Source organism: Heloderma suspectum, chromosome 5 (genome assembly GCF_057233095.1).
Source record: "Heloderma suspectum isolate Gila_16-S chromosome 5, 16-S_ref, whole genome shotgun sequence".
Taxonomy (NCBI): domain Eukaryota; kingdom Metazoa; phylum Chordata; class Lepidosauria; order Squamata; family Helodermatidae; genus Heloderma; species Heloderma suspectum.
Genome location: NC_139462.1, coordinates 137,013,239 through 137,037,619, shown reverse-complemented (window position 1 = coordinate 137,037,619; position 24,381 = coordinate 137,013,239). Strand labels below are relative to the sequence as shown.

At 42.6% G+C, this 24,381-nt stretch overlaps 1 protein-coding gene across 1 annotated transcript in view; it reads right to left on the bottom strand.

The window, feature by feature from the left end:
* Window positions 1-1,006: 1,006 nt before the first annotated feature.
* Window positions 1,007-24,381, bottom strand: part of INO80C (INO80 complex subunit C) — a 49,721-nt gene continuing 26,346 nt past the window's right edge. The window contains exons 2-5 of the mRNA XM_084857545.1: window positions 19,222-19,332; window positions 14,332-14,443; window positions 9,237-9,304; window positions 1,007-3,543 (exon numbers count right to left, since the gene is read on the bottom strand). Coding sequence (XP_084713671.1) covers window positions 3,412-3,543; window positions 9,237-9,304; window positions 14,332-14,443; window positions 19,222-19,332 — 423 coding nt within the window. The 3' untranslated portion in view covers window positions 1,007-3,411. The remainder of the gene's footprint in view (window positions 3,544-9,236; window positions 9,305-14,331; window positions 14,444-19,221; window positions 19,333-24,381) is intronic.

Below are 24,381 nucleotides of genomic sequence, written 5' to 3'. Positions count from 1 at the left end.
TGACCTTGATTTACACAGTCAAGCCCACTGTGCCCAGTAGGTGGTGGCAGCAGGTTATTTTCTGGACAGGGTGGGCAACTTATCCATTTACCTGTATGGGCCAGATCCTTGCGCAGGACCCCAGGGTCATCACAATTTTGCATACAACCGGTAAGAAGACCCCCATACTATCCTTCCCCAAACCTGACTTACCTGTTGACTTACCTTACACAGACCAGTAGACTGAAGAAATTTCATAATCAGTGAGTCATCCGGAAGGATTCCATAATCATAAGGAATAAACTTCCACCTACAATGAAGGTTCCACTAGACTCTATGTAGAGGGTAGGCACCTAGATTATGTAGGGGTTGGCACCTAGGAACTTGTGGGTCAAACTATATCCTCTGAGGCATTGCATTTTGTAGCCCATGACAAACTTATTTAATATTGTGGGCATTTTGGGTTTTGGAAAGGTCTGGTTAGATGTTTGCCTGGAGTTAGAATGGGGGTGGGTGGGGGAAGGTTGAAACTAGAGGTGGAGATAAATGCCACAATCCTGTATAATGGGTGTAACTACACTGAATTCTGTGGATTGTGACCACTGGCATGATGGAAGGGTGTAAATTATTGAGAACAAACAGCAACAGATGCAGGAACATAGGAAACACTGGCCTTAAGAGACTGAAAAAGAGCTATGCAAGGAAGTAATTCTTCACCCAACCAGCAGAAACCTGAGGTTTCTGAGGTTTCAACATAAATAGCCTACATATTTTAGAACTGGTAAAAAAAAAGATGGTAAACAAAGCAAAAGGGGAGGTGGGAATGGCTGACAACGACACCATGTACCCAGCATTTAGTCTTAAGTCTTAAGATGGAATGTAAGAGGAGGCTCACACATTCAAATTAGGGTGTACCAGGTGCTGTGATGGTTTCACATTGCACCTAGGACTGTCTCTAGGACTGCTGGAAGGAAGAAAAAAACAAACAATGCCTGATTCCCCATTTTTAAAAATATAAAATTCACTTGGATCACAATCCATACTCATTTATTTTAATATATACAAATACAATACACATTTTTGCTGCAGTCAAACCAGTATTTAGTTCAAGATAATCTACAACTGTATTTTTAAACCTCAAAAATACCAGCTTAGGATCTTACAGGATATTATATCCTGTCATTTTTTAAAAAGTACTGTCAGGAATGAATCTGAGCGTGTGGAGATAGCTAGCAGCTCAGATTCAGAATGGGAACAGCGAGAACAGGGGGAGGCTCCCTCCCTAGCGAAATCAGATATGGCAAGGCCTTCTTTTCAAGACCTTGGTGCACAGATGGCTTGGCCTGAACCACCCCCCTTTCCTCCTCCATGAGAACCCAGGTCTCGGGGGGAAGAGGAGGAGTGAGGGGCGTGACTTGAGGGATGCTAGGGTCCATCACAGAGCGAAGCAGGAAAAGTTAGAGGCAGAGCTCAGATGCTCCACCAGGTTGGCTATGCATGATAACCTACATAGGAGGGAGCAACTGTAAGGGAGGGGCATCCCCCGTAAGCTAGTCTTACCAGGAAGTTCTTGTTCAAACTGCGGGCAACTTCTCTAACTTCTACTTTGGCTCCCGGATGAAGTAGCTGTTTCCTTTGTAGCCTGAGAGTTTCCTAGAATTTGCATTTGTAAGGAACTTGGTTGTTAACTAATACAGTAGTGAGCCTGAAGCCTGGTATCTTGGAGTGTGTTGATTGCGAAGGGGGAGGATGAAAGAACGTGACAAGTACATCCATAATCTGCTTCCAAAAGTGTTAAGACTGAGGGGCACTTCCAAAACTATTATTATATATGATGCACCTAAATTTTTCTAGGTGCTGTACAAAGATTAAAAAATGACACAGGCCCTCCCCTCAGACATCTAAAAGACATGACAAAAAAAGGAAAATGGTACAGGGAGGGAAGATGAAAAAAAACTAATTTTAAACTTTACAAAACTTTCTTATTACACACATTTCAAAATATATGGAGAATATCAGCATGCAGTGAGTGACAATGACAGCAGTTATCATATTGTAAATTATATGTCTGTTTAGGCTTCGAGAAGTCAAGTATCAACAAACCTGAATTTTATGAATATTTCTTTCATATTCATCAGATTTCAAAACGTGTTATGTCGTATCCATGATCATTCTTCAAAGGGGTAATTGCACCAATATCAGTTTCCTATTTAAACCTATAATTTAAGCTCTTTGAAGAAAAAGAACGTCTGTTTTCTCTTTCTTTAATGATGCCAAATATTTCCTTCTCTTTATTGCCAAGATCAAATCTTTTACAGCAACAATACTTTAAAGTTCCCCATGATTATAAATTATTATGTTCATATGTACTTGATTGTACTAGGAACTTAGTACAGTACTTCACATTCTGGTGGGAGGACAAAACAGTACTACTCTTAAGCTAACGGAAGGAAAATCTTTTCCTTTGTTCTTGCTCTTTTGATTTGACAGAGCAGTCCTAAACAGAGGTAGCTTTCAGAGTATCTAAAAGTTGCTGTGCCTTGTCAAGCTGTAGAACTCCCAACCCTGGGAGGCTCTCTTTATTGGCATTTCAGCATGCTACCAAAATCGTTTGGTTCCTTGGTGGCTCCTCTGCCGAGGTTGCTGTTGTTCCGAGGTCAGGAGGGAGCAAAGGGGGTGGGATGGTGGGCAGGGAGGAGAGGGAATAGGAGAGACATGCTACATGCATCACTATCCTCTTTTTCCTGGGTAACAAGTGGCCTCTTCCAATGGCTACTTGTCAAAACCTTTAATCTGGACCAATATCTACTTCCCAGCCCAAAGTGTAGAAAACTTACATGGCAGTCCAGCAGATCCTTTTTGCTTTCTGATTCAAGAGAAGAAAAAATGAACACATTCCTTTCCCCCACGAGAGAGCAGAAATTATACAAAGATCTGAGCTACTGGGCTGGCTCCAGACTTAAGTCATGCTTAGAGTAGACCCAATGAAATCAATGAACTTAAAAATTAGTCATGACTAATTTTTAAGTCCCATTGATTACAATGGGTCTACCCTAAGCATGACCTAATTCTGGATTCAAACCACTGTAAGGGACAAAAAAAAAAACCTGTGGTCCACAGAGTTCAAAACTGTATTTACAATAAACCAAATAATATGCCCCAGGGGAAAATAACTTTCAGAGATTTTAATGCCAATTAAGCCGTGCTCAATAGGACCTAACTAAGTCTAATCCAGTGATATTAAATGCACAGGGTATATCGTTCAATACAGTAAGCTTCATGGAAGCAAGTAAATACAAATATCAAGATTAAATCAATAACTGGATCTGTTTTTTAATTCTAACAACTTTGATCTATAATGTACATATACATCTTGTGCCATTAGTCCTGTGACCCACTTTTCGGAAAAGGCTTTGGCTTTGCTTTTGCTTCTTATGGAACAACAGTTGTTGCTTTCCTGAGAGTGAGATAACCCATAACAACATCTGATGGAAGCATCCGAATGTAGGCAAATTCCTCAATGGTACTAAATCTCAGTTTGCTCTGTGGGTCGGTATAGCTTGCCTAGAAGAAGAACACACACATGCAAACATCTGAATGGAAGAGTCTGAAAACACACTTTTAAAGAGCATTTTTACATCAGCCTAAAATTCTGCATTTAAAATGGGTCTTTCTGCTTCCATTTTAAATGCAGGATCACGACGGACTCCCTTTACATGCCCTGTTTCCCCCTTCTTTTCCCCCTTATCTGAGTCTTTGATATGTTTCATTATATAGCCACTAGATGATGCTGTGGTCTAGCTCCTCTTATTGCAGGATTTCCTCTTTTCATAAGGGCAATGAAAGGGCTGTAATTTGATAGCTCATTATCTCTTATCTTTTAACAAATGGAATAAAGGTCATTTAGTGCAGGAGATGCCCTGGAGGTTGACGACATCATCTAAAGGACCAGCAAGCTTCCATAAGTAACCAGTCTCAATAGCAGAATAAAGGCTCCATGTGAAGAAGCCCAAAGCCTGTGAAAATTAACATTTCAGAGGTATACCATACAAAGAGTTATTAAAGTATTTAACTGCTAGGAATGTCCTAGCAGTTGGTGGCCAGTTGTTTTCCTTTCTCTTTTTTTTTGCTCTGTATTCATAATTCTTCATGATAATGAAATTATTTTGAATTCGAAAGCTGTTGTATAATTTGAGAAAGACCTCCAAGAATAGTTATGGACAGCCATTAATAGGAAAGAAAGGAGACAATGGGCCGGTTCGCATGACATGACAGCACGCTATGGGTTGTTTAACCCTCAGTGAGGCTGCGATGCATGCCAGCCACCATTTTGCATATTCGACCCCTGCTTGGGAGTTGTCACGTTGTGTGAACCCAGCTGCCGAGGGTTATGTGAAGGTTAAACAACCCTCACATAACCCGTGGTTTATTTTAGGTGTGTGTGTGTGTGGGCAAATCAACTCTGATTTGGTTGAAGATGGTTGAGAGTTGAAGTCGTTTCAGTGCCAGTGGGGTTCCCAGTTCTTCCTGGCGATTGGACATTCCAGCAACATTTTTTTGTTATTTAAAACAATCTCTCTAGAGATTATTGTAACAATGCAGTAACTGTTCTCCACCACTTATTCACTGCATTCCAGGCCAGGGGTGGAGAACTGCTGTCTTGTAGGCTGGATGTCACCTTTGCTGCCTTTGGATTTGGCCCCATGGCCTCCCTGGCCCCACGCAGCAAGTAGGCTTAAGAAAGGTCACCTTCATGTGAACAGGACCTTTTTTCTAAGCTGGATGGCTATAGGCGGGGGGAAGAAAGAGAGCGAGAGGTGGAGAGAGGAAATGGGTGCCCCACTTTTCCACTGACATAAAAAAGCCCCATATCAGCAGTAACCGACTTAGTAAGATTGTGATGTGATAAATCACATTGGAGCCAATAAATTTATTCCCAAAATTACTCAATACTTAAATAAAATAGCATTGTAATATAATGAGGAAAAAGTCTTATACTTCTGTCAACTTAGGTTAAAGGCATAATTATCTGAAGTACATGTCTGCATCTTCGTCTGTTCCTATAGCAACACGGCTGGTTTGTCCTCAAAGAGGCAGATGTTAGAGCATTTTCATACTTTTTTCAGTATTGAGTGAAACTTCTGTTGCATTAATATAACCATGGGCTCATCTTCTATATTTCAAGAGAACTCCACAAATTGTTCCAATCCTCCACTCCCCTGCCACCTATTTTATATTTGATCTTTTCTCCAAGGAGCTTAATATGGTCCTACCCTATTTTTATCTTTCAAAGAACCTTGTGAGATAGGTTGGTCTGAGAGGCAGAGACTGGCCTAAGGACACCCAGTGAGCTTCATCGTTGAGTATGAACTTTGTATAAAATTACTTGACACTGACTGTACCATCAAGTGTTGTTGTTGTTCAGTCGTTAAGTTGTGTCCGCCTCTTCGTGACCCCATGGACCATAGCACGCCAGGCCTTCCTGTCCTCTGCGCTCTCCCAGAGTGTGCTCAAATTCATATTCATTGCATCGGTGATGCTATCTAGCCATCTCATCCTCTGCTGCCCCCTTCTCCTTTTACCTTCAATCTTTCCTAGCATCAGGGTCTTTTCCAGGGAGTTTTCTCTTCGCGTTAGGTGGCCAAAATATTTGAGCTTCAGCTTCAGTATCTGTCCTTCCAATGAGCACTCAGGGTTGATTTCCTTTAGGATGGACTGATTTCATCTCTTTGCAGTCCAGGGGACTCTTAAGAGTCTTCTCCGGCACCACAGTTCGAAGGCATCAATTCTTCAGCGCTCAGCCTTCCTTATAGTCCAGCTGTCACAGCCATACGTTGCTACTGGGAAAACCATAGCTTTGATTATACGAATCTTTGTCGGCAAGGTGATGTCTCTGCTTCTTACTATGCTGTCTAGGTGTGCCATAGCTTTCCTCCCAAGGAGCAAGCGTCTTTTAATTTCATGGCTACAGTCACCGTCTGCGGTGATCTTGGAGCCCAAGAAAATAAAATCTGTCACTGCTTCCATTTCTTCCCCTTCTATATGCCAGGAAGTGATGGGGCCAGATGCCATGATCTTAGTTTTTTTTAATGTTGAGTTTCAAACCAGCTTTTGCACTCTCCACTTTCACCCTCAACAAGAGGCTCTTTAGATCCTCTTCGCTTTCTGCCATACTTTATCTATAAACATTGTATAAACTTGACTGGTCTAGTGCAATCCTGCTGGGTGTCTTACACCTTGAGTGTTTGTTTTGGATTTGAGTATGAACTTGAACATGGGTCTTCTAGTCCTAGTCCAACCACTACATGATGGTTGCACAAGTTAAAAAAAAAATCACAGAGAGGCAAAAATATTAATTGTATTATCCATCCTCCAGCCCTGCTTGTGGAAAAGCTTCCCCTATAGTTAGCTTAGTAAGCCCTTCCCTCCCACTCACTCCCACCAAATATGCCGAGTGCACTGCAGCAAACCCTGCTTTTCCTGTATGGCCCTTGCAAGCCATATACAGAGGTAGCCATGAGCTCCACCCCTCTCCATACTCCGGGTGCAAGGGCTATTTGTAGGATTGAAAATTCCCTGCACACAGGAGCCCTGGAGAGCTACACTGATGGATTGCTTTATGTGTTGTGCAAAATGGTCTTGGTTCACAGCAACAGCTGGGCATATTGCAGATGAATTGATGAGCCTGCTTTTTACTGAGTCAGACAATTGGTCCATCTAGCCCAGCACTGCCTGAGTGATGGCAGCTCTCCCTGTCTTGGGCAGGCAAGGGTCATCCCCAGTCCTGAGGGACTGAACCTGCGGCCACCTACATGCAAAGGATGTGTTCTTGCTACTGAGATATGCCCCCTCCCCTCAGTAGTGTGCTTGGTTATGGGATGGGGATGGGTGGGGGAACAGCTCTATTGACTCCCTAAGGGCATACATAGCTCTGCATGCCCTAACCGTTTTCAAATGCCGATTTATAATTAGAACAGATGTCCTGATGAAAGTGCTTATTGCGTTCTCCATTTTAATAGCCAGGACTAGAGCATTACCAAGAAAGCAATGAAATTCACAATATATATGATTTATTACAGACTCCTGCAGTCCTAACCAAATTCTTGGCCTCAACAAGGTCAATTGTACATACCAATGAGAAGGGAATGTTATATGAGACTTCTGCAATGTCCCTTTTGCGCCTTCTCATTAGGAAGCATACAAAGTTAAATTCAGGGCTTCTTTAGAAATAACTCCTGCTTGGCTATTTGAAAAACAACAACACACCACCATTTAATTACCTTAATAAAATAGGCAGTGTTGAGAGCCCTTACTAGAGGCAAGGAGGCTTTCACTCACAACAATATAGGACTTGTCACAAGGCAGATTCAGAAGGTGGACGGAAAACACCTAGGACACTCTGAGAAAGTGAAGATGCAACAAAGAACATTTTTTTTAATATGGGCTGCATTTCGCAATCTGTGTGTCACTTCATGTGGTAAATATTCAGAATTCCCACATTTAGGGGCAAAATAAAAGAGAGCACAAGCCTTTTGGAGGCAGTCAGAAGTCTGGCTGCTCCACATGCCTGAATTACAGCTTCTGAGGTTAATTAAGAAATATATTTATTCCTTCCTCGTACCTCAATTTCTCTTCCCTTCCTCTGTTTCCCTTGTATTTTTGGACTGTAAGCCCCTTGGGGTAGAGACCTTTCCTCTCCTTATCTGTAAAGCACCTACATAATGGCAAGTGTGTATATGTGTGTGTATGTCTGTGTGTATATGAAACTCAAACTGTAAAACACTAACAATATAATCATCACAACCAACACAGATGACAAGACATTAAGCCAGTCCATAACCCCAGCCTGCCTCCACCTGCAACTTAAGCAGCAAATGTCTTCTGAAGAGTCAAATCTTAACCAGTTTCCTAAACCCTGCCCCGCAAATGTCACACGCTCTCTTAGGGAATGAATTGCACACTGTGTCTAAAAATGAACCTCAAGAAAGATGTACTGAGTAGCATAAGATTAGCAGTACAACAAGAACCTGAATCTGCTGAAAAAAGACAGACTAGTGGGCAGGGGAAAGGTACTTAATCCTTGCCAGACTTGCCTTTCTCCTGTACTACCCTCATCCCGTCATTCTCCCACTTGCAGTAAACATGTGCCTAGGACACTCAGGGCAGGCAGAGGAAAGATTAGGTACCATTCACGTGCACTCCTCCTCTACAAATCATGCCCTTGCCTGCTGCTTTTCAAACTTCTGAACTGTGCCTTGACCTAGGCCCCAGTCTGTGTCTGATCTAGTAGCAATCAGCACGGGGATTGATGCCAGGGGCACAGAACTGGCACACCTACACTCAGAAAGCCTTTATTACAGTGACTCAAAATTGGTTCCTGTTTTGGCAACTAACCTTTTGAATTTCCCAGTTTTCAATCAGATGCAGAAAAAGATGTATTCACACCTGTTATTTGTTTGGCAAACACTATTCAGCCAGTTTGGAGTGGGTGGGCAAGAGAAAAGGGTTGTGCTTTTCTAGGTAGGATTTTAGTATGGACCTACAAGTCAGATCTCAAAAGGCTTGGGCTCTATATCTTTGGCCTGATTTGTTTAAAATTACTTTGCTAGAGAGCTACAGAGCAGTTGTGTTCAAACTTTTTGCCTTCAGGCAATGCAAGCATGTTTCAGAGGATACTGGGACATGTTTTAGGGTACAAATTCAGTTCATGGGAGCACTGGTTTGGCCTGTTCGGCCTTATCATTGCCCTGTGCAAGCTGACAGTATGCCCCCTATAACCTGGTCAATGCAATGCTGTGGCTACATTTTAAATGGCAAGATTGGTAGAGGCAGGGAGGGAAGGTGTCTTTCAAAGAAGCTTGCCACCCATTACCAACTTCTCATTGACCTGGTCTGCTTATAATAGAGCCAAATCATGGGTGAATTAACCTACGATTTGCTAGGTTGTGTACAAGCCACTTCCACTTTGCGTAATCGACCTCTGATCGGTCCAATTGTAGGTTGTTGCATGATACGTTTGTGGGTTAAACAACCCAAAGTTAACCTACAGTTAGTTCTTAGGTTAACTTTGAGTTGTTTAACTCACGATTTGCCTCCATGATGTGCAAACAGGCCCACAGAGCGTACAAAAGAACTCCAGAGTTCCCCAGAACACAATTTGAGAACTACTGTTATAAATGATTTATAAATGGTGCAAGGGTTTGGACCAGTGCAGAGTAAAGCCCACAGCAATCCTAGAAATATAAACAAATACTTACAGGAAGCCCTGAAATATCAGAGTATTTCTTGGCTGGTTTAAAGGAAGGAGGAGCATCAATGCTGAAGTCTGGAGGTGTGACAGAAACAGAGAGAAAAAACAGTATTAAATCCAGTATCTTTAATCTCACTTCCAAAAGCAGTTCTTAATTTACACGTTGCTGGGACTCAGGCCTGACTGGAGTCCATTTTCCATTCCCTTACAATACAAAACCTTAATCCAGTTGTTATAAGCTAGTGGTAGTGATGGCAGGACATTCTGCACATTCTTAGTGACAACACGTTTGTGAACCAGCATGCATGTGCAGTAAGGAGTTATCCTAATTAAGTACAGACATGAAAGATGCATGTTTCAGTACCTAATACCTGCTTATGAAACACTGTGGAGTGTAACTAGAAAGCGCCAGTTCAAGTTAAATAATACAGTTATTCAAATTATGGACATAAATTGGGTATTTGCTAAAAATGTAGTGTCAGAACACAGGATACCTCTTCTAAAATCCCTACACTGCTTTTTTTGTCCATTCCCAGATCCAGCACAATGCCTCATTTGTACCTTCAGAGCCCACCATGGCCTTGCCTCCCAGTCTTATTTCTCCACCCACACATCCTAATATATCCCCACCCATGCCGTTCATTCCTCTACCTCCATCACTCTCAGCCGTACAAAGTTATCTTATTTTATTAATTACATTTATATCCTGCCTTTTTCTCCAAGGAGCCCAAGACATACATAATCCTCCTCTCCATTTTATCCTCACAACAACCCTGTAAGGTAGGTTAGGCAGAGAGTCAGTGACTGGCCCAAAGTCACCCAAGTGAGCTTCATGGCCAAGTGGGGACTAGAACCCCAGTCTAACACTCTAAACACTACACCACACTGGCTCTCAGGATGCAATCCTATATCTACTAAACTGGGAGTAAGCCCTATTGAACTCTTTGGACTTCCATTTGAGTAGGCATGTATAGGATTGAGCAATCAGTCTCTCAGATAACCCTGTTTTTCTCTTACTATCTATTTTGCCTGGAACTCCCTCCCAGAAAAACTACATAATACCATCTGTCACTCTTCCTTCAAACTACCCCTTAAACCCCACCTTTTCCATGAAACCATTGGATTTACTCCTTCCTCCTCATCTACTACAAAAACTACGCCTAAGTGTATGTAAATGAACTAAACATAAATTCTTCCACTGTTTAATCTTCCTCCTTCTATTGTCTCCCTGTGTCAAATTTTAGATTGTAAGCTCCTTTGGGCAGGGATCTGTCTTTTTGTTGTTATTGTGTAAAAACATCATGCATATTTATGACGCTAAATAATAACTACTACTACTATCTGGAATCCTTGCTAGAAGCCAGGCAGAAAGATAAAAACAAGGATGCTGATTCCTCTGTAGATGTTGGCAATTAGTCACATGTAACAACTGGTGGCCCCATATGAGGACATGCACACCATGCACATTGAAAAACACATCAAGCCAGTTCAATAGGGTTCAGATGAGCATTGTGGTACAGATGGGGAAATGCATCCAGAAGTGCACCTGTTTTTGCCTTGGCTACTGGTGCAGATCTCACCTAATAGATCAGAGGAAGTATTACAGTGAGTTTTCTTAGTTTATCCTATATTTAGGTTTTGGAACCTAAGTGAAGGTAACTGGTAGGAACAGATGTTGTGTTCAGCAACACTGTATATGCAAGTGACAGCATGAGCCCATCATATGTTAAGACCGTAAAACATTTCTCAAGACTAATATGCTATAATCTGGGGGGTGGGGAGAGAAGCATAGTGTAATCTTTTAGAATCAGATAAATCTTTAAGCATATGCCATTTTAAGTCTGGTCAATGACCTAGAAAAATTGTGTGAATGCTTAAATGAGAGGCTGGAAATTACTATTTTCTGGAGCTGTTTAGGGAGTAATAGCAAACTGTGCCACAAACAAATATTTCTACAGGCACAGTGCCTTGAGTTCCAGCACTTAAAAATATCCTTAATTTCACCATATATTGACCACAAATCCATTTTGTGCCTGTATAGCCTCCTTCTCCTCAGATACATTTGGTACAGATTTTATGGCTGAAACATTTCCAAGTTAGGAGATCAGCTCCTTTTAATCATCATCTATGGCACTAATGCCTTCTGAACAATGGTGTTGGACAGCTGTTTCTTATATCTTTCAACTAGTTGCTTTTAAACAATTGTTTTAATATGTGCAAATTTATTTCTGAAATCAGAGAATGTAGTAGATATAGCATCATCAGCAGATGTCCATAAAATACACTAGGAACACACTGCAGGCTGTGTAATACCAGAGTCTGAAAACACCAAGTGGCAAATGTATTTCTGGACAAAGGATTCAAACTTTAATACAACTCCTGCCTTCCGCTGACATTTTCCTTTAATCTTAGTGAAATTGCTGGGTTAAAAATGGCACTACTTTTAACACTGGAAATCAGTCCAGATGAGGGGTGGGCAATGTGTGGCCCTCCAGATGTTTTGGCTGACAACTGCAATCAGCCCTAACCAGCATAGCCAATGGTGAGGGATCATGGGAGTTGTAGGGCAAAACATGAAGAGGAGTACAAGTTGCCCAACCCAACTGGTCTAACTGGTACTGCCACCATGGGGAATCAGCATCCCCATGGCTAATTCTGCCTTCCTCCTTTGCCAACTGCATCATTAGGAACAACTCACAGTGTGAGCTGAGGCCACTGCAAGTTACTCTGCCCAGGTTCCACATCAGTGGCCCCCATGGTGATTCCAGTGGCAACAACATCATCAAGCCCGGCTATAATTTGACTTTATTTCATAAGGAAAAGTGTATAATAAAATTTTAAATAAATAAAATAGAATAGAATAGGGGTCCCCAACCACTCGTGGGCACCTCCAATGGCACCCACAAATGGGTCCCCAGTGTGGTGCACATTAGCACCTGAAAATATATATATATATATTTTTACATTTTAATGTTAAAAAAAATATACATACATAGATTTGTATGAAATGCATCCAACCTTCTAGGAATTATACATGGGCTACAACAAAAGTGGACCAAATATCCAAATAACTATCCATTTGAAGGTGATGTCTATATGCCACCCTTTCAAATATTGAAAGCGATGTAAGATTCTCAATCCATTGCATTATAGGAGGTGAGTGTTTGTCCTTCCAGTGTTGTAATATCAGTCTTTCAGCTGTCAAAAGGGTGCAGAGAATCCATTTACACTGACCATTTGTAATTTCCATGCAGCAAGTAAATAATTCAAAAGTGCATGTACACCAGTGAATATTAAAGACTGTTCCAGTACAATACTTTTCTGTATAATAACCTCCCTGCAAAAAGAAGCAATTACTGGATATTGCCAAAACATATGTTTAAAAGAAGCATTAGCTGTATTGCACTGCCAGCAATTAGCTGAATGAGAGAATCCCTTATTAAAGAGATGTTGAGGTGTCCAACAGACACGAAGCAAATGTTTTTGCTGAAGACCAGCCTAAGATCCATAGATGTGACAGGAAAATGCCAAAGCAGTGACCCACTGAGTAGGCATTTTGTGGTGGTGCCCACAGCAGTATCTCAAATTCCCAGATGTCCCTATGGGTCCAAAAAGGTTGGGGACCCCTGTAGTAGAATGACATACCAAATAAGACACTAATCAGCTTGAACAGTATCCTGACTAAAGTTGTATCAGCACTAGGGGTGTCAGAGAATTCTGCGATGGATCTCAGTGAGGCCGAATGCCAGTGCATTCAGCCCCCCGAAATCTGACGCGGAACGAAGCCCCCGCCCCCCCACCCCACGAAGGCGCGCGGGACGAAGTCCCCGCCGCCCCCACCCCATGAAAGGCACGCGAAACGGAGCACTTACCTGCTCCCGTCCGTGCTGCTTTGCGAATGGCGGCCATCCTGCGGCCGCCATTCATTTCCTCCTCTTCATAGCCGTAATAGGCTACGTAAATACTTACATAGCCTATCATGGCTAACGCAGGGACGCATTTGTGTCCCTGCGGAGGCCGTGATAGGCTACATAAGTATTTACGTAGCCTATCACGGCAGCGGGGGGAAAAACCCAGCGTATGCAAATGGTGGCGGCTACCGCCATTTGCGTACGCTGGGGTTTTCCCCCCTGCCATGATAGGCTACGTAAATATTTACATAGCCTATCACGGCTCAATACAGTGACGCAAATGGCGGCAGCTACGACAGCTGCCATTTGCGTCCCTGCAGGGCTGCCCAGCGGCCGGATATCCGGCTGCGGGTGGCTGGAGCCGGCCGGCGGTTCTGCGGCTTGGCCGCGGAATGGAGCCAGCCGGGCAGGATTCCGGGGGGAGGGACGGAGTGCCTCCCCCCCATCGAGTATTCCGGGGGGAGGGACGGGGTGCCTCCCCCCCACCGCGGATAGCCCGGCGCGGAGCCAGGTAGGTGTTTCGTACATCCCTAATCAGCACTGCAAGGTTTTTAGTTACATATTACATGCCTTTAGCTTGCATTTTATTTGGTCTGGTCATGTGTTATGTCACGTATACCTTTAGCAAATGCACTTTTCTTTTTCTATACCTACTGTATATGCGTTGGACAGCCTCTCAAGAAACTTGTCAGAGTTGGCTTTATTGTTCAAGAACTGATGGTCCAGACCAGCTGTTCTTAAACAGTGTTTCTAGGAAGCCTGGTGTTCCTTGCTAGCTAGAAGTTTGTCTGCCACTTTTGATCTTGTGGAAGATGGCTTTTCCAACACTACTGATCACCTCATTAAATGCACAGCCTCAGGCTTCAATCCTGTACACCAGGGGTAGGGAACCTGGTGCCTTCAAGATGTTTTAGATTACAAGCTCCAGCCAGCAGCAAAACATCTGGAAGGCACAAAGTTGCCTACCCCTAATCTACTGCTTGTTCCTATTTGTGTTCACATTTCTTACTCACGTGCAAAATTTACAGAGTAATTCCATGCCACATCATTTATTTTCCTTTCAGTTGTGAAAGTGTCTACCCCAATCTTCAATTGCTGAGGGCCACAATGCATCTCGTACAGATAAACTAATTTAGGTATAATTTCAAGGAAGTTATTTATATTTATATGGAAAGCATCTAAGTAGCTTACAGCTTGGATCGTTTAGTTGCCAGGGCAATGCCCTTTCTGATGCAAGGATTTGTTTCAGGTTCTTCCAGGTTCTGTTCTTCTTGCCAGCTGCAGCTCCACCAATGCCAGAGTGCTGGAATAGTTAAAAAGTGCATTGACAAACACATGTACTATTAATACATTCAAAAAGGATTTTTTTTGTTGCATTGCATTGTTACTAAAATGCTTCCATGCACCTTTTTAAAATTAGACAAATGCAGTACATTTTCTTCATAACTGCAAGAAACAGGAGGAAATTTTGGTCTGTGCCAGAACTAGTGTGCTCAGAAATAATTTAAGAAAATGAAAAAAAATATATACCTTTCACATCAAAAGCCCTATGGAAACTTTATTTTTCTTCCAAATAAAGGAAGCCTTATTGAAATAGAGTGCTGTTAACAGAGCAATGTACTGTTTTCAAGAACAGTCTTGAGTTTTCAAAGTTACTTGCAAACACAAAAGCTTTTGCTATTGCTGTTATGTTAATTTTGCTTATCGAATACCCTTGCTTTGGAGCAATTTATTTAGGTCCCCAAAGAGTCATACAATATAAAACGTGCTGTACTTTTCCCACATAGTAAAAAGTATTCAGCTTTCAATGTTTTGTTAAAGTGTTAGAACTGGAAAGTCCTTATCACTTAATAATTACCAGCTGCCATATCTCCTTATCTCAAAACTCACACCAGACTCTGCAAAGACATTAATGGTGTGAATGTCTTGTGAATTAATGTTTGAAAGAGGAAGGTAGCAGCTACAGTAGACTAAGCCTGCAATACTATACAGACTTACCCTAGGAGTGAGTCCCATTTCATTCAATGGGCCTTTCTTTTGAACTGACATGCGTAAGTTTACACTTGTAAGAGAACAGGATTTAGCTGAGGAAAGTTTTCCAGCAACATAGTCTTCAAGGACAGAAGCTGCATTCCCATTGACTTCACCAACAGCTTACTCCCAAGAAACTGTATGAAGGATCAGCAGGTGCTGTATTTTGATCAGGTGCTCACAATGTAGTTAATGCCACAATGTAGTATTTTCCATTAAATGCAGTATTACAGCAATAGAGAATGTTTTGCAAGGTGATGGAATAATTAAACAAGAATGGGCTGTTTCCAATGTTACTGTTGCTTTACTCCAGAGTAGACTCATTTCAATGGGTCTGCTCTAAGTAGGACTAACACTGGATACAACCCAATACCTCTTAATCTAGATAGATACTAGAAGAACACTCTTCAATCTTCTCTGACCCAGAATCTTATTTATTTATTTCATTTTGATACCGCCCAATAGCCGAATCTACCTTTATCCCCAACCTGTAACACGGAACCACTTTCAGGTTTTCTTCCCCATATATGTCCATCATTTTCTTCTCTTTAAAAAAAAGCTTTAAAAAGAAAATGATGGTAATAGTACCACTGCAACCCACCTTATGTGGAGGGATGACAGTTTTCAGACTGCTAAGATCCAATCCTAGCCACAACTTACAACCCCTTTGAAATTTTACACCATGCATGTCCATCTATAGTTAATTAGCACAACTACCAAACATTTGCATAATATACAAATTAGGCTGCCAGAATTTGAAAAAGATAGGAAACCCTAGTAGCACCACATCCCCAGGAGGTGGTAGTGTCTAAGATCGGTAATGGAGTGAATGCGAGCTGAGCCTTAAGTGTCCTTATATATTAGGGATAGGCAACCTTTATGGGCCATGGTTTGGCAATTTGAGAAACTATCCTGGGCACCACCACAAAATGGTTGCTACAGGAGGTGTGGAAAAGGACAAGTAACCCGCCCCAAAGACTGAGTACAAGGCAGAGGTTTGGTGTGTTGGGGCTCACCCCACACAACTCCTTTGAACCCACAGTTTTTAGCACCAACAGAAATCTATTTCACAGCAATCCCAGCTGTTGGCAAGAAAATGTGTTAATTTATTTTAAAAGTGGGAGGGCACCATTGAGGGCACATTGGTGCCCACAGGCACTACATGCTTAGCCCTATTATACAGCCTGGTTTGTACAAGGCTGCACTCCCCTTGAAGCGTCAGGCTCACAGTTTGGGTGTGCTCCTGAATGGCCAGATGGCGGCTGTGGCCTGGTGTGCTTTTGCACAGGTTATTTGTTTATTTACAGCATTTATACTCTCCCCTGTAAGCAAAAAGGCTCCCAGAGTTGCTTACAGACATAAAAAGAAGAATGTGACAATCCCTGCCCTCAGGCATATAATCTAAAACTTAAGACATGACAAACAAGTAATAAGAGATTGGCGGGGGAGGGGCGGGTATTGATAAAAATGGTTTAAAAGGCCTGTTTGAAGTGATGGTGACATTTATTTCCTCTTCAGCTCATAGGGCAGCAGGTTGGAATGGCCTCTGTGAGGGGAGAAAGGGCCCAGTCCCTACTTCATGAAGTGGCAACAGATGGAGATAGCAATGGTGACAGTTTGCCTGGTTGGCTGTTTCTTCCTCTCCTGCTCACAGGCAGTTGGACGAAATGGCCTCTGTGAGGGGAGGAGGAGCTCAGCTTAGGCTGGTGTGCCAACTGGATAAGACCCTTGGATAAGAACACTCTTAAAGAAGCCCTCCTTGGATCCCCAAATTCTGAACAACTTTCGCCCAGTCTTGAATCTGCCATTTTTGGGCAAGGTGATTGAGTGGATGGTGGCGATGCAGTTGAGGGCACACTTGGAAGAAGTTGATTATCTAGATCCATTTCAGTCAAGCTTCAGGCCTGGGCATGGGACAGAAACGGCCTTGGTCGCTTGGTGGATGATATGAGGAGGGCTCTGGATAGGGTTGAATGCTCCTTCCTTGTTCTCCTCGACCTCTCAGCGGCTTTTGATACCGTTGACCACAGTATCCTCCTGGACTGCCTGGAGAGGTTGGGCATTGGAGACATGGTATTGCGGTGGTTCTGGTTCTTCCTCTCCAGCAGGTACCAGAAGGTAGCACTGGAAGAGGAGGTTTCAGACCCGTGGCCACGCACTTGTGGGGTGCCACAGGGTTCCATCCTCTCCCCGATGCTATTTAACATCTATGTGAAGCTGCTGGGGGCTGTCATCAGGAGGTTTGGGGTGCGGTGTCATCAATATACGGATGACACGCAGCTCTACCTCTCGTTCAAATCTTCACCAAGGTTGGCCATAGAATCCCTGTCCAAATGTCTGGAGACAGTGAGTGGCTGGATGGGGAGGAATAAGCTGAAGCTGAACCCTGACAAGACCGAGGTACTTTTGGTGGGAGACAAGAGGAGGTTGGGGGATGTTGACCTGGTGTTGAATGGGGTACGGCTACCCTTGAAAGACCAGGTCCGCAGCCTGGGGGTCATTTTGGACTCCTAGCTGTCCACGGAGGCTCAGGTGTCATCTGTGAGCCGGACAGCGCTGTACCAACTCCATCTGATACGGCGGCTGCGCCCCTACCTTCTCAACCATCTGCTCCCATCGGTAGTACATGCCCTGGTCTCCTCCCGTTTAGACTACTGTAATGTGCTCTACGTGGGGTTACCCTTGAAGACGGTTCGGAAGCTGCAGCTCGTACAGAACACGGCGGCTCACCTGATTACAGGCAGGCGCCGGCGAGATCACATCACTCCAGTGCTAAAGGAGCTGCTCTGGTTACCAGTTGTTTTCCGGGCCAAATTCAAGGTGTTGGTTTTGACCTTTAAAACCCTATGCGGTTCTGGCCCAGCCTATCTTAAGGAGTGCCTCCAGCAACACCAGACAGGCCGCTTAACAAGATCAGCCTCAGATGGCCTTCTCTCTGTCCCATCAGCCAGGACAGCTAGGCTGGTGAGGATGAGGGAGAGGGCCTTCTCTGTGGTGGCCCCCACTCTGTGAACTCCCTCCCTAGGGAACTCCGCCATGCCCCCTCTTTAATGAGCTTCTGCCACGCATTAAAAACATGGTTGTTCAGGCAGGCATTTAGTGTGGGTTAGGGTATTTTTTATGACGTTTTTAATGTAGAATTTTATTGTTTTAACTGTTTTGTTGTTGTACATCACCCAGAGTGGCTGGGTGACCAGCCAGATGGGCGAGTAATACATTTAATAAATAAATAAATAAATAATAAACTGCACCTGAAGGCAAATTTGGCCATGATCACACGTGCCTTAGTTACATCAAGTGTAGATTACAGCAATACACTCTGAACACGCTGTATGTGAAGCTGCCTTTGAAAAGTGTTGAGCAATTTCACCTAATGCAAAATGCACAGCTAGGTTTGGCTAAGGCTGGTTGATTTGGAGCATGTGATTCCATGATAATACTAGCTTCACTGGCTCACAGGCTGTGCACTTGAAAAGACCAAGATGACTTAGGACCTGAAAATGTAAAGGACTGTCTACTCCCATACAACCCTGCTTGCTTGCTTGGGTTGGCTTGACTGGTATGCAAGAAAGGCCTTCTTTGTTGTGGCATCCAGACTACAGAACGCCCCACCCTGAAAGATCCATCCGGTTCCTCCTTAATGGCATCAAGATGTCAAGTAAATACTGTTTTATTTCAGCAAGACCTTTTTGTGACTGGAGATTTAGTTTTTTATTCCCTGACTTTATCTGCTCTTTTAAATTATATTCCTGTTTTTCAATTGTTGTTATTAACTGCCTTGTGCATCCCAACAGTGGGCTGGAAAAGCAGGACATCAATATTTTAAACAAACAGTTAACTTAATAAATAAGGGGGAGGGGGAGAGAAGACAGACATCAAGAAAGAGAACAAGAAAAATCAGAGGTACAGTGAGAAGATAGGCATATACAGTCAAAAATGTAAGTGAGTCCTATGTTGCAGGTTTGAACTAAATGTAGACTCCAGATTTGAAAAGCTTCAAAATTAGTTATGCAGTAACACAACTTTAGGTTTGTAAAAATAAATACGTACAATGAAGCTTGGGGCCTTAAAAGGCAATGGTTTGATTGAAGTTTCTACTGGCCCTGTACTGGGATCGGTAGTCATGGTTTTATTTTCATTTGCTGTCTCTGCATTGGTACTCTGAAAAATAGATATGGTGAGTTTGAGGGAAAATCCCATGTAAGTGAACAAAAATGTAGTTTTCACATGAGTTACACCCTTGCCCATAGAACAAAATGTTCATCCCACCTGTTATAGGCTCTTATCACAAACTATTTACACTGGTTTACTTGCAGTTACTACTAGTCCTAAGCCCACTTATACACAAATATACAGATACATAATTTGTGGACCATCACATTTATGAAAATGGTACAAGTCAGAGTAGTTACAGTATTAACGGAGTATGGTTACAGAGTCTGAAAATATTGTGGTTTGGGGGTATTGCAAGAAGGCAGAAACAATCAAAGAAATATAGAAAAGTAATTTCAGGAGGTTCTGATGGTAGCAAAATTGGTGAGAAGGAAAAACTATCTGGGGCTTTAGAGTTGGTCTGTATGAGTGTATGTTTTCTCAAAATTAAGTCCCACTGAGTTCAATTGGATTTACAGCACAATCCTATGTCTATTCAGAAATAAATCCCCAAGAGTTCAGTAGGGTTTACACTCTGATAAGTGAGCATAGGTTTGCAGCCTCACTCCCTCGAAACTGCGTTTAGGATTGCAGCATAGCGGCAGTTTAGGACAACCTACATATTCTGTTACTCTGATTTCTTTTAGGAAAAATAAAAGAACCCATGGGAGGCTAGAATCTTGAGGGGAGGGCTGGGGGGAGAAGTTATCTCCCCTAAAAATCTTTCTGTGTTGGTGGTAGGGGAGGGAGAAGAACATTTTAAAAAAGCGTTGGATAAAAAAGGGTTAAGGACTCCCCGATACCCACTCTTCTGTTCCAAAGGCTCCTTAATTCTAAAACATTGGGGGGAAAGTGTTACACATGACTGTTGTAACATCTAGTTTTGTTCTCACTAGGTGATGTTAGGCAATCCACTTTCTCTCAGCTCCCCTCCTCCCCTAATTTGCAGTATGGAAACATGTGCCTTTACAACCTGACATACAGAAAATAGCAAGCAGAAGGTTTTCATAGCATGGTGGGGAATATAATCTTTAACCAAATCCTGCTAATAAACTCCCACTTCCACCAACACAGCTTAAAATAAATATTCCCTTGATTTCACGTTTCCTGTAATAGCTTGATTAATATAGCATAGCTGTGAGATTGACCTGCAAGTGACACAGAGCTTAAACAAGAATGTATTATAAAGAATAATATATGCACAAATTGGATTTTAAAGATCGCAGAATACATTGTTGTAAGATAAACATGTTATAACTTAAATGTTCTGCCTTATTTATACTTGGTATCATTACTAAATAAATATGGGAGTAACCTTTGTTTAGTTGATCCCTGTTTAAATCAAGGGCCTACATGCACAGCCATTGTTCTCTGCTGACCACAGCCTCTGGCCAATAACATGTGGCCACCTTGCAGGCCCCCTTGTATTTGCCTTTACTCAAGGACCAGCAGAGGTTCTTTTAGGATGACCCTCAAAGTACCAATCACCTCAGTCCCTTTCTGATGCCCCTGACTGGTATAAAGATCAGGGACATTCACTTCCAGGACTGCTAACTGCCAAAGGTGCTACTCTCCTTAGCAACTGTAACCAAGGCTTCTGTTAGCAGTATACAGTGAAACCTTTGCAGAGGCCTGGGGCCTAATTAGACACACTTTTACCTCATGTTCCATTTCAAGTTGATGTATTTATCCATAGTACCAAAGTTATAACCATTTATGACTTGAAACACCTTTTACATTATAATTAAAAATGGTTTCTTCACACATGGAAATATACATGATCTCCTGGTAATGTCTGCACACCAAGCTGCTATTAAAAGCACAGCTACAGTGGCTGGTTGAAAAGCTGGGAACCTCATTATTAGTAGAGATCAGAAGCAAGAACATGATATTCTCTTTCTCAGTACTGGAGGAAAAGGTTGACACTTTGTGCTCCACCCAACTGAAAGTATACTAGACAAACAGAATGTTTGATAACTGGATGTACAGGAAAACTGGGCTCTTCCTGCACCTTTAATGGTTGTGTAGAAAAAGGAATTTCAGCAGCTTTTCTAACCCAGCAAGACTAACCTGCCAGCAGTGCTGCCATCAGGGCAGGACTCTGGAACAGAAGTCCAGGGTTCCATCCAGCAAAATCAGCAGGAGAGCCTCCAATTGCAGCAAGGCTGGCTTACCACATTTTGAAGCGAATTAATACACATTACCATCTAAAGATAGGGTGTCTCATAAGACATTAAGTCCAGAGTCTACAATTACTTAACTGTACCACTGCTCAGTAGGGCTCCTATATATTTTTTCCTGCCTGTCCAGCCCTTCCTGTGCCCTTAATAGCATCTATTGGGCAGTATACAGCACTGTCTGTGTGCTAGTGTGACCCACCGCTAGTGAATCAGGAAGTTAGTGGATCTTCTGATTTCTGATTCAGCAATCAGAAATGAGCAAAACGCTAGTTTCTAAAATGGGGCAGGTTAGCGGAGCTGGCAGAAAAGGAGCTCCACTGACCTGTCCCAATCCAGAAATGAGCCTTTCTGCTAGTTTCCAAGATTACTGTTAGAAGTACTAGTTCCTGTTGCACAAGGGATGGGCCCCATTAGCACAACAGAAATAGCAGGTGCGCAGCAGCAGTATTGGATATTGCCCAATATATGGAATTAAGCAGGTGAAGCTTTTTCAGGAATGGAGATAAAGTAATGGAGAAAAGCATCTGCTTAATTTCTGTGTGTCAGGCTGTTGTTCATGTCAATACAAATAACTAACAATATGAATCAACAGCAAAAATCTAGACAAAAGTAGTCTAATTTCTTTAAACTAAATGAACCTAAATAAATGTAAATAAAATTAAGTGCCAAATGCTTGCCAAATCATCCTTTGTGACGACACTGCAAGGTGAAAGGCTACTCACCTTTTTTTCCCTAATGAAAGATGAAAAGTTTGGGAAGGACTTGGAATCCCATTTGGGTTATTGCTATGTTTTGTATTGCTACACTCTGGGTGCCACCCTCTGTGAACTCCAGACACATTTACCAAGCAAGAAGTTCCATTAAAATGAGTTTCACTTTGTTTTTGAAGATGTATGTTTTAGGACCACAATTTCAGGCTCTATTATTGCAAGAGCTTTGCCATCACAAGGCCTGTTCAGGCTTTCCACCACTCAGCCAAGAACAGTCTAGCTTCACTTTGAATGTAGAATTTTGGAAAGCAACAAGGCCCATTGTGTACATACTTGTGTTAGTGGAACCAAAATTAGGAATTCCAGGCCTCACAAAGCTCCGTTGAGACTTGGTTTTAATTAGGGCTGTGTTATATAACCAGCAAAATTTGGAAGTGCCCATTTATCAGCTCCTGGCCCCAGAGTACACACTGGCAACCTAAAATCACACATACTCCCCTCTCCAAGTTTGCTACAGTGCACACCCAGCATTTAGAACAAAAATATCCTTTAGTAGCCCAGAGAAAAGTATCAATATTCTTAACAGAGAACTCCTGAAACATCTGCAGAATGTCCCTCATATCTAACAGTTGTTAAACATGGAGTTTTGAACCAGAAGGTATCTCCTGATGTAAGTTTAGCCAAGGAGATAAACTTTTTGCCTTTACTACTCTGTGAGACCCCTTCATGGATCACTGCCTTGTTGTGGCAAAGGGGCTTGCGTAACTCAGTGAAGCCATAAACTATGCCATGCAGGGCCACCCAAGACGGACAGGTCATGGTGGAGAATTCTGACAAAATGTGGTCCACTGGAGAAGGAAATGGCAACCCACTCCAGTATTCTTGCCAAGAAAACCTCATGGAACGTATCACAAGGCTTAAAGATATGATGCCGGAAGATGAGCCCCTCAGGTTGGAAGGTGTCCAATATACTACTAGGGAAGAGCAGAGCGAATTTTCAAGTAGCACCAGAAAGAGTGAAGTGGCTGGGCCAAAGCCAAAAGGACACTCAGCTGTGGATGTGTCTGGTGGTGAAAAGAAAGTCCGATGCTGTAAAGAACAATATTGTTTCGGAACCTGGAATGTAAGATCAGTGAATCAAGGTAAGCTGGAGGTCGTCAAACATGAGATGGCAAGATTGAACATCGACATCTTGGGAATCAGCGAACTAAAATGGACAAGCATGGGTGAATTTAATTCAGGTGACCATTATATCCACTATTGTGGGCAAGAATCCCTTAGAAGAAATGGAGTAGCACTCATAGTCAACAAAGTTTGGGAAAAGCAGTACTGGGGTACAATCTCAAAAACGATAAAATATCAGTACGAATCCAAGGCAAAGCATTCAACATCACAGTAATTCAAGTCTATGCTCCAACCACTGAGGCCGAAGAAGCTGAGGTTGATCGGTTCTATGAAGATCTGCAACACCTTCTAGAACTATGACCAAAAAAAGATGCCCTCTTCATCATAGGGGATTGGAATGCTAAAGTAGGAAGTCAAGAAATCACCGGGAGAACAGGCAAGCATGGCCTTGGTGTACAAAATGAAGCAGGACAAAGGCTAATAGAGTTTTGCCAAGAGAAGACACTGATCACAGCAAACACTCTTTTCCAACAGCACAAGAGGCAACTCTACACATGGACATCACCAGATGGTCAATATCGAAATCAGATTGATTATGTCCTTTGCAGCCAAAGATGCAGAAGTTCCATAGTCAGTAAAAACAAGACCTGGAGCTGACTGTGGCTCAGATCATGAGCTGCTTATTGCAAAATTTCAGCTTAAATTGAAGATTTAAGAATGTAGGGAAAACCACTAAACCATTCAGGTAAGACCTAAATCATATCCCTGATGAATGTACAGTGGAGGTGAGGAATAGATTTAAGGGATTAGACCTGATAGACAGAGTGCCTGAGGAACTCTGGACAGAGGTCCGTAACGTTGTTCAGGAGGCAGCAACTCAATCCATCCCAAAGAAAAAGAAATGCAAGAAAGCCAAGTGGCTGTCTGATGAGGCTTTACAAGTAGCTGAGGAAAGAAGGGAAGCGAAAAGCAAGGGAGAAAGGGGAAGATATATCCACCTGAATGCAGAGTTCCAGAGAATAGCAAGGGAGACACAAGCAGGC